The sequence below is a fragment of the Salvelinus sp. IW2-2015 genome, linkage group LG13 (assembly GCF_002910315.2).
Source record: "Salvelinus sp. IW2-2015 linkage group LG13, ASM291031v2, whole genome shotgun sequence".
In the NCBI taxonomy this organism is placed as follows: Eukaryota; Metazoa; Chordata; class Actinopteri; order Salmoniformes; family Salmonidae; genus Salvelinus; species Salvelinus sp. IW2-2015.
Window position 1 is genome coordinate 41950335 of NC_036853.1, and position 11832 is coordinate 41962166.

At 38.1% G+C, this 11832-nt stretch overlaps 1 protein-coding gene across 1 annotated transcript; it reads right to left on the minus strand.

The window, feature by feature from the left end:
- Positions 1 to 305: 305 nt before the first annotated feature.
- Positions 306 to 9839, minus strand: LOC111971499 (homeobox protein Dlx3b). Its single transcript, XM_023998301.2, has 3 exons — positions 9298 to 9839; positions 5071 to 5255; positions 306 to 3297 (listed from the first exon to the last, which is right to left on the minus strand). The coding sequence occupies exons 1-3, from the start codon at positions 9638 to 9640 to the stop codon at positions 2977 to 2979; spliced, it is 849 nt and encodes a 282-aa protein (XP_023854069.1). The 5' UTR covers positions 9641 to 9839; the 3' UTR covers positions 306 to 2976.
- Between the last annotated feature and the right edge of the window lie 1993 nt (positions 9840 to 11832).

Sequence of the window (11832 nt, forward strand, 5' to 3'; positions counted from 1 at the left end):
TTCTGTATAGTTGTCTAATGTTGGTGGGGTATATTATTCTGCTTTAATGTTACTCCTGAATAACTATGATACATATAATAGTTTTTTGTGTGTATTTGTAACAAAGCTGAGTTTTACTTTGAAGTCCAGAGTGTAGGAATACAGGTGAAATCAGTGGCATAGCAGAAAGATCGGAATGCCATGAACCAAGAGTTTAAATCCCAGGTGAGGACATGTTGAATAATAATTATTGTATAAATAAACATTCACAGTGTAATTATGTATGACAATATCACGTTTAAGGTAAGACCCAGGTGCAGACAGTGTCGAAAAAACTAAAGTTTATTATTCGAACAGGGGCAGGCAAAGGGACAGGTCAGGGGCAGGCAAAATGACAGGTCAAGGGCAGGCAGAGGTCAGTAATCCAGATAGGTAGGGCAAAGGTACAGGACGGCAGGCAGGCTCAGGTCAGGCAGAGGTCAGTAATCCAGATAGGTGGGGAAAAGGTACAGGGCGGCAGGCAAGCTCAGGGTCAGGGCAGGAAGGAATGGTCAAAACTGAGAAACAAGAAAACAGGAACTATAGCAGACAGGAGCAAGGGAAACAACACTGGTAGGCTTGACAAACCAATACGAACTGGCAACAGACAGAGAACACAGATATAAATACACAGGGGATAATGGGGAAGATGGGCGACACCTGGAGGGGGGTGGAGACAATCACAAAAACAGGTGAAACAGATCAGGGTGTGACAGCCAAAGTGTGTCTAATATCTCAGTTGAAAACACTGTGACTGCGTGACGTTCCGGAGACATCCTAACCACACATTTTTGTTTGCAGGGCAACACCTGTGAAATCTCGTGAAAAATATCCACATGTGAAATTTCATATAAAATATCATCACGTGAAGTATTCCAAAACCACATGGTTTCACATTATTTCACATGTGAAATTTCAGATGAAAAATAAAATGTTGCATGTGCAAAACTTGAAATCATGTCATTTTTCTGTAAGCGAGTACTGTAATACATGCCATTTATGCAGCAGACACAGTCCACACATTTTGGTATGTGACCCCAGTGAGAATCGAACACACAATTCTGGTGTTGCTAGTGCCATGCTTTAATGAACTGAGCCACATACAGGACCACTGCAAATACATAAGTACAGTACTGCAAATTACAATACATGATTACAATACAGATGGAAGATGTATAATTGCTATCCCCATGAGCGTACCACCCTCCTTCTGGCCATAGAGGAGGCATGCAAGGATTCCAATCCAGACCAATTTAGACCGAATGGTTTTTCCCAAGGTACATGCATAATGAGGATATTTACTGCCATTTCGATCAAAACCTATGGCCAAATGCTCAAGACAGGCTTGATGCAAACTAGTGCCTGCTAAAGATTGTTTCTTTAATTTCTTTAATTTGATTACATTGTGAAAGATGTCTTCAATGATCACACTTTTGATCACACAAGGGATAGAAATTATGGAAATTTGATGTTCAGTCAATTTTCATGGGTAGTGCAAGTGTATAGCCGAATGTAAAACAGTGTAATGTACTGTAATTTACAGTACTGTAGCATACTACATTCAAATGACAATTTTGAAACATGTATCTTACATGTTTTGGTATTAGATTAAATGGTTGTTAAAATAACTAAATTGAGAATATATCATTATGTTGTGTTTTTGTGATTAAACCAATGTACTAATTATATTTCACAGTAAACATATATTTTGGATCAATGGTTGTGTGGTGAAAGATGTTTACAAACAAAATGAATGCACTATGAAAGGTTTTGAATGTAAGACTGGCTGTGTTGCAAGTGTTTGTACTAAAGTTTCAAAATTTCACCACATACTTGTGAAAGTAGTACCAACGTGATAATTTAAAAAATATATATATAACATGTGATTCCATCTCAATGGAGATCAAGCTCTAAGCGCCTATATATTTATTGGTCTGGACTGTTAATATATAATTTATTCCATTCCATTTTGTCCTTATAACTGTTTCATTGGATCATTTGTATAAAGAAGTCTATGGAAACAAGATTTGAATGTTATCTCAAGGGGTCATTTACATCTGTGTGTGTGTATGTGTGTGTAAATATTACATAATTTCAATTGGTGTAAATAGAATTAATAAAAACAAAAACATTATTATTCACTCAAAAGACTAACTATAAAATATGTGTTTCTCAGGCACCAAAGTGTCACAATTAGATTTTTAAAGTTCTCACATTGAAGTTCTATTAACATATCAATAGAGTATAAAATAGGCTACATTATAAATAACAACCTGAGTTTATGGCTTTTACCAAAAATCTATTGCAAATGCAAAGTACCAAATACACGTTTTTATTTCCTATAGTTCTCTGCAACTTCCAAGAGATGTTTTGTTTTGAACCATTGTGTAATAAGATGTTGTATGGCTCAATATGTGAATTGAGCCTTAATTACATCTATATAAATGCAAGAAATGGCAAGTATAATTTATGAATGTATGAAAATGGTACACACTACTTCCATGTATCTGTGGGTGTTTCATATTGTGAAGAAACAAAGGGTGTTGAATGCACTGACAGTATATATTTGATTAGCTGTAGATCAAAGAATATGTTCAGTTAATGGTCCCACAGTGTTCCACTATAAAGGAAAGTGCCACCAAATAGGCTGCTATTCCATCCATTCTCATATCAAATCTSTCCAACAGAGTGAAATGAGCCACTGATAATATTAGCAACTCATCACTCTAAACATCCATCTAAACAGAACATGGATTTGTCCATTCTTTTTGTATTCAGTTCCTCTGTTTTGAATCCAAAAGGAACAACAGAGACAATAAGTCCTTGTGCATGTTTCCCAACTTGTCTGTGAACTTCAGCCCTCTCTATTGGCAGACAAATCCCATCACAGCCCTCTAGGCTTTATTTCCAATGAGCGGCCATGTTGTTGGACCACAGTTTGTTCCGATACGTTTTGAATTAGTACACCGCCCCCATATTCTTTGGTGGTGTTGTGTGCTGAAGAACCAGTCCTGAGTGCTGTGAGCGTGACTGTGAGGTCTGTTGATACCAGTGATGAGTGTAGTCCTCCACATAACATAGAGAGGAGCTGAGGGAGGGCTGGGGAGCCTGCTCTCTAGTGGCAGGGTCTGTGGGTATACTACTGTTCCAAATGGCCAGGGATGGGGGTGAATTGCAGGACATAGAGTCACTGGCTCCTGGGCTGTGGTCCAGTGGAACTTCCTCGTTTGTGTACAGCTTCTTGAATTTGGAACGCCGATTCTGGAACCAGATCTTGACCTGGAAGAAAACATATTTGAGCTACAGGTTGTTTGGGATGTTTGTACCAGAAAATGTGAAGGTATGAGTTAAAAATGTATTACCTAGCAAAGTGTTGTAATTTCATATTGACACCCTAGGCCTTATTAGAATAGAATATACCTAATTATGTTGCATTGAAATTGGAATCCAGATGCAAACTTAGATCCATAAATGAAGCTATCAATTACCAGATATGAAAACAAACAGGAAGAGGTTAATAAACCCGGTGGTTTGACATATAATATAAACAATACTGCTTTTTTATCACTTTGGTATAAATTTGACAAGTATGTGGTGAATTGTAAGATACATGTTTCAAATTTGTACTTTGAATGTAGTATGCTCCAGTACTGTAAATAACAATGACACTGTTTCCACATTAAGCTATACACTTGCACTACCCATTAAAATAGACTACACATCAAATGTCCATCATTTCTATCCCATGTGTGATCAAAGGTACGATGATTGAAGACATCTTCACAATGTACTCAAATGAAAGAAATGAAAGAAATATGTTTTAGCAGACACTAGTTTGCATTAAGCCTGTCTTGAGCATTTGGCCATAGGTTCTCATCGAATTTGCAGTAATTATCCTCATTGTTCATGTACCTGGGGAAAAACCTTTTGTCATGGCAAACTTCATTTAGGATACATTTTTATTGTATAGGGAATGCATTTCTTTCTTGTTTTGGACTTTCTGGATTATTTATGCATTGGTATTGTATTGATATTGTATTACTGCACTGTAGGAGCTAGAAACACAAGCATTTCATGCAACTGCTGTAACATTAGCTAATCTGTGTACGTGACCAATAAACCTTGATTTGTTACATACAGTACATCACTGATCAGATTTTTTTTAATTTACTGTGAAGTAAAATCATAGTCATCATCATAGTAGTACATTCGAGTATATATCATATTTTTAATGTTTATACTTTACAGACATACTTTTTAATAGGTCATTCTTAAAATCTGTAGTAGACAAACCAGTTTACGTGTACAATGTATAGGTTTACCAAATGTTTAAATGATCATCAATTAAGAACAGTCAGATTAAGTAATAGTAACATGTATTTTAACAAAAGAAAAGTGAATCATATCAAAAGTAATGTGAGTATTGYATTGTGAAAGGAAATGACTTTATATGAACATGTATTGCAATGTGAAACATGTATTTCTAGATGAAACACTGTTTAAGTTGGGCTCCTGAGTGGCGCAGCGGTCTAAGGCACTGCATCTCAGTGCAAGAGGTGTCACTACAGTCCCTGGTTTGAATCCAGGCTGTATCACATCCGGCTGTGATTGGGAGTCCCATAGAGCGGCGCACAATTGGCCCAGCATCGTCTGGGGTAGGCCGTCATTGTAAATAAGAATTTGTTCTTAACTGACTTGCCTACTTAAATAAAAGTTTTAAAAAACAACATTTAATTAAGTTTGGTGAAAAAGTGACTATGATTTTGTATGTTGTACTAAGTCAATTGAACATGTGTTAAGAGTTTAAAACAACTGCCTTTTTGAATATCTGTTTTGCGTTTTGTACTAAGAGTTGTGAAAATGTACCACATACTTTTGAAAATGAAAAGCGATAAAAAACCTATAACATCTCAGATGATTCACTAAGTGTAGAATTACAGTATGCAAAAAGATGCCAGTATAGTTCATGGTTTTATTAGACAAAATAACATAAATCATAGAGATATAAATCTCTCAACAGCGTGTCATTACAGTGGTATGTGGCTTCCTCACCTGTGTTTGTGTCACACCGAGATGAGCCGCTAGTTCGGCTCTCTCAGGAAGAGACAAATACTGAGCTCCCTGGAAGCGATGTTGCAACGCAGCGAGCTGGTAACTAGAATATATGGTGCGAGGTTTTCTGATTTTTCTAGGCTTTCCGTTGACCATTCTCACCTCAGGCTCTGGTTCCTCTTTCACTAAAAAATGAAAAATGACAACAGAGCATTAGTAGGCTAAAGGACTTGAAGGGCTCATACATTTACACTAGACCTACAGAGGGCTTCAACAGTAGGCTATAGGCCTATGCCTACAGAAAAAAAGTATTATGATAACAGATTAATTCATTAATGACATATTTTATAAGTCAACATCATTTAAAAAAAATATGATTATGCCTTACATTTTTTTACCAGTTCTGAAATAGGCTTTACTCAATAGCCTAAACAGGGTTTGGTGCACAAAATGTCTCTGTCCAAGATATTACACACTATTATGGGATATGTCACTAATGAGAGAAGATGATTGGTGCATCGAGTATATAGGCTATTTAGCCTTCATGTATTGTTTGTGGTGTTTTAACATGGAGTGATCAAGTCAAAACTCTAAGACAGGCTATTGAGCCAAAAAGCAATGTGTGCAAGACTGACATGTCGTGACACCTGATGTTGATGCATGTGGCTTTGGGCTTAGCCCMGGGCCAATTTCGAAGAGAAAGATTCTTCCTGGAATGTCAATGCTACCAGCTAAACGGTATGTTATAGGGCCTGGATACCTAAACATTGTTAACAACACTAAAATTACCAATGACAACACAAACACAATAGCAGTTCTCTCTCAAATGTGAAGGTTTCAGCTGCTTTGCAAAACCAATTTTGAAAAAAATAAGGAAACCTTTTGCGTTTATAGAATAGGCAACATTTTCATTTGCATTCTAGGCCATATGAACAATTTATATTATTTAAGAGCTTAATAGCATAGTGTGTTATTGCAAAACAATCAAAGTAGACTAGGCCCAATGGGTCATTTGAATTGTAGGATAAAAAGTATATCCCCTGGGAGCTCATCTTAAAGGGCATGAACAGTCAAAATCATGTAATTCATGATATTGGATGATATTTGGATGAAACCAGATCAAAGTATGATGACCAATGTATGAAAAGTATGACTGTTGCTTCTACATTGATCAAGTTTGATCATAAAGTTACTGGTCCCCTCCCCCATGTCAAACACTTGGATTCAGTAGGCGGGATTATTAAGGGGATAGGGTATCATCACCTTCATTTTCTCTTACCTAATTTACCGCCTTGTAACCAACATCGGAGAAGGCGTGGTTGCAAATGGGCATGTGTAACAGTATAGCTTCCGTCCCTCTCCTCGCCCCTACCTGGGCTCGAACCAGGGACCCTCTGCACACATCAACAACAGCCACCCTTGAAGCATCGTTACCCATCGCGCCACAAAAGACACAGCCCTTGCAGAGCAAGGGGAACAACTACTTCAAGGTCTCAGAGCGAGTGAAGTCACTGATTTAAACGCTATTAGCGCGCACCCCGCTAACCATTTCACATTGGTTACACTCAGCCACCTTTTGACCTCCTCCTTTTCCGGAGCAACCAGTGATCTGGGTCAACAGCATCAATGTAACAGTTTTGCCCCCGTCCCTCTCCTCGCCCCTACCTGGGCTCAAACCAGGGACCCGCTGCAAACATCAACAACAGCCAGCCTCGAAGCATCGTTACCCATTGCTCCACAAAAGCCCTTGCAGAGCAAGGGGAACAACTACTTCAAGGTCTCAGAGCGAGAGACGTCTCCGATTGAAACGCTATTAGCGCGCACCCCGCTAACTAGCTAGCCATTTCACATCGGCTACACATGGTTTATATAGCTAGATAGCTACTTTACTGTGCCGACATTTGGTGGTAGGGTATCAGCAAATATAATTAAAAGTTTGCCATATTTATATATGGCAAAGATACTTTCATGTTTACACTTTCATCTGTGTCTGGCATTAGCTAACTACCGGTTATCTAGGTCTTCAGCCATCATGGAACAAAAGGGAGGGAAGGGTCGTTCAAAACTCTGACGCAGTTGTCAAGTCAAGACATTCGTTAGTGCTGCTGTGAACCGCATCACAAGAGACATGCCAAACGGGAAATGTATAAAACATTTTTGACATCATTAATGCAATTTCAATGTTGTTTGAGTTGTTTGTATATCAGCAAATTTGCTTGAGATGATTTTACTGCAATACTGCTCAGTGCAACCAAGTTGCTTGAGAGCTCATATATGCTCCCCGCCCACTTGCCTGTCTTTTCAAACTTCCTAGTGGTTAGCTATGAGCGAGAAAACAATTCTCTCATATTTTGAGCATTTCTATCCAAAACGAATATTATGGGTAATATTTTAGTCACTCAAAAGGCTATTTTACATGGGAATCAGAATGACTGTTTGATACCTTTCAGATTTTTTTTACAAAAATACAAATGGGGTAGGATTTAGCTCATTTTCTTTTAATTATAAGTTGTCACACATCACATGTTGTTAGCTTTGCAGCCTAGAAAGCAGAATAGCAAAAAAAAAAAAAAAAAAATCCTTACAGATTTTTTGTTATCACGTGAAGTAAATGTGATAACATGTGAAACAAGTAAAAGCAACACGTGATAACATGAAAGCACATATGAAAACATATTATATGAAATAAATCTGACAATATGGGGAGGCAAAATTTCCACGTGACAACATTTGAAAGTTTTTCACATGTGAAGTGAAAACATTATTCTCCTCACATGTAAAAAGGTGGTGTTAAAATGTGAACTCTATATTGAAAACATGTGAACATTTTTCACATTTGAACATCTGACCTCAAGTGTCTCTTTTGTTTTCACATGTTTTCACTACTTCACATGTGAAACTTGTTTTGTATGGGAAGTAATGCAATGCTATGGGGATTTTAAATCTGGAATCCTTATTTTTATTTTTTATTTTTTTATTTTACCGTTATTTTACCAGGTAAGTTGACTGAGAACACGTTCTCATTTGCAGCAACGACCTGGGGAATAGTTACAGGGGAGAGGAGGGGGATGAATGAGCCAATTGTAAACTAACTATTAACTACATACATGTTTGAACTTTAATGACCAATTAATGATATATACCCATTGATTCTTGTATAATACAATTTATAAAGGCCTCATGAGCTTAGATCAACTGTCGTACCCCATCAGAACCCAAAATACAAGCTTGTTTGACTCCAATGTTTGTAAACAATATAAATGAGAAAAAAAACACTGTATAGCCTGAAAACATGGTTAAAACTATAATTGTGATATCATGGATCAATAGCTCTGTCTATGAATTTGAGAGTGGTTACATTTCTCCAGGCCAATCTCTCAACATTTGTAAACTTACTACTGACTTTTCAACATGACCCCACCTGGGATTTGAACTACACAACCTGGGTTGTGCTGCTCTTTCTGCTGTGCCACAGTCTCCTACAGATTAATTAACATAATACATCTCTGCATTTAGCAAAAGACAGCCATCTGCACTGCTATCATTTAATCTGACTATTCTTTCATCATTGATTTCATGTATGTACTTATCTCAACATTTTGAGGGTTTTCTGTATAGTTGTCTAATGTTGGTGGGGCATATTATTCTGTTTTAATGTTACTCCTGAATCACTATGATAAATATAATAGTATTTCTTGAGTGTATTATACAAAGCTGAGATTTACTTTTAAGTCCAGTGTAGGAATACAGGTGAACTCAGTCATTTACACAGACATGGTGGCATAGTAGGAAGTTCTGAATGCCATGAACAAAGAGGTCTTGAATTCATATCCCACATGAGGACATGTTGAATAATAATTACTGTATAAACATGCACAATGTAATCATGTATGTATAATACTGTAGGTAGGCCTAATTTAGTTGATCAATTATTCAAAATCAGTAGTAGGCTAACTTACACTATTTTCGAAACCGTTGAACTCCCCCCAAATTAATGCCTAACACCAATATTAGGCTGACCAAATGTATATTCGATTCATATCAATTTAAATAGGCCCATTTAAATTATGTGGCATAAAGGTTGGTCCTCGTTGTCGATAAGCGATAGCCTACGCATTTGGGATGGTTAATTTAACATGGGCCACATTGACACTATTAATAAACATAACTTCGAGACAACTCTTTATTCACCAAAAATGGCAACGCGTCTCATGCGTAAAATCTTACCGATATCTTGGAGATGTGACTGTATGTCCCGGGTATAATGAGCGTATTGCTTATGGGGATAAGGGTATTCCGATTTTGCAATGTAGGCCCCCGATACCCCAAACCCATGGAGATTGTAATGGTGATGATACGAGTATGGCTTCATTGGTTGCGAGTAGGACTGGCAGTGGCTGGGGTAGTAGCCGTGGTGGCTGTGCATCGTCTGGCCGCTGTAGAACCCCATGTCCATGGGAGAAGACATTGGCAGCGTCGGGAAATCATTGGAGCCCGGGTGACAGCTCACTGTGGCGTGGAGATCAGACGACAGGCTCGATGCCGCCTTCTCAGAAGTAGTTCCATTCATCCTGCACCGCTCTCCTTCACTCTCCTAATAAAACCCTCCAGAAGTGTGGAGACTTGTAAGAAAGCCGTAGTAAATTGAAATACAAGTTTGAAAAGAAAACATCAACTCCCCAAAATAAAACCAAAACAATAGGCCTATTGTGGAGCATAGAACTCCTCCGAGCCAATCCAATGTCCCTCCGCGAGACTGCACTGCACTGTGGCGGCACCCAACCCAACTGAACTCAAAGTTACAGAGCGAGGGGAGTGGATGCTTCATTCCCATTGGTTCCAAACAGCCTCTGCTTCGTTTACCCTGAGGGCTAAACTCGAACATTTCCAGAACCTCCCCCGGCCCGAACCACAGTCCCACAACCTTTCTAAAAGTAGAAGATACATTTTCTGTTGGATGTGTTTATTAGGAGTAACTAATACATGTTTAGTCTGTCTGCAACAAGGATTTGCACCATTCTTCAGTGGAGTTGTGTATAACAAACAAAAAAATGTAGCCTATATATATATATTTGTTTTACCTTTATTTAACTAGGCAAGTCAGTTAAGAACAAATTCTTATTTCCAATGACGGCCTAGGAACAGTGTGTTAACTGCCTTGCTCAGGGGCAGAACGACATATTTGCACCTTGTCAGCTCAGGGATTCTAGCTTGCAACCTTTCGATTACAAGTCCAACGCTCTAAGCACTATGCTACCTGCCGCCCCTATATGCATAGGTTTGGGCCTAGGCTATTTAATCATGGGCTTTTAGATCAATTTGATAGACTAAATCCTCTTTAGGTTGGCTCGTGACTTGCCCTAAGGCCTTTCCCTAGGTGTGGCAGCCCTAGAATTGTGTCATCACTAGTTACCACAACCAATAAGTAATACACCCCGCCCATTTCTACCATTTATCTTCTTAAAATCTGATTTTAAACCTACCCGTAACCCTAACCTTAACCATACTGCTAACCATATGCCTAACGCTTTTTCTTTTCATTAATATTTACGATAGCCTATAGCCAATTTTGACTTTGTGACTGTGGTAACTAGTGGAAACCCTAGACGTGGCCATCCCATGCACATCCTCCAAAACAACCCAAAAAATGGGTCAATTACACCAAGGTTTGGATAAATCAAGGTAACGTGTGTGTAATTCGACTTCGCTGATTATCAGATATGCAGCAAATGATGGCCTACCAGCCTAACAAAACGCAATTAACTCATATAACATATAGATAATGTAAAGTGAAACCAAGTGAAACTCTCATGAAGGTGTGTAAAAAAAAGAAACATCAACTTTCGCTTTCCTCTTTTAACTTCAATGGTTGAACGTTTTTAACTTTTGTCTATTAGCAGTGGACCAGGTTCTACAGAGTCCCTTGGGGATCATGATAGGGAGTTAAAACAGCCAGGCTAATCAGTTCCCTCGGGTTTTATCCATTCCCTCTGTTTTTTTATTTGTTCTCTCTATTTTATTATCCATTCCCTGTTTTTTATTCCTTAAATTGTTAGTTTTTGTTCATATTAAATTACTCCTGGACAACTTGTGGATTTATGTAGCCTCTCTCTCAGCATGGTCTCATAGACTAGTCATAACATAGTAACTTTAAATCTGGTACATTCAAATTAGTGTGATATGTGACATTTGGTATGGAGTTTGAATCTCATCACAGACAATTTCAGCTAATGAGCAACTTCAACTACTTACTACTTTTTAGCTACTTTGCAACTACTTAGCATGTTAGCTAACCTTTCCCTAACTCTAACTTTAACCCTTTAACTTAACTCCTAAAATTAACCCTAACCCATAGCCTAGTTAGCTAGCCAGCTAGAATTCGTAACATATCATACATTTTGTAAGTTTGTAAGATATAATACGAATTGTAATTCATAACATATCATACTAAATGGGTGATGGAATCCAAAAATGTATACATACCATACGAAACATACCATACTAAATCTCGGATTTGCATACAGAATAATACAAAATGCCCTGAAACCAGCTTGGATCTCTAAATATAAATATACATAAATATGCATGTATAGGTCTTGAAGCTATCATCCGCCTAGTATATAGACTTTTCCTTTTGAAGGACTGTCTGTAACTATTCTAAGCCTAACCACCTCCGAGGCCTGAGCCCTAAGCCTAACCTCTCTGACCCACATGCCTAATCCTAACCACTCCTGAGGCCTGAGCCCTATCCTCTCTGGCCCC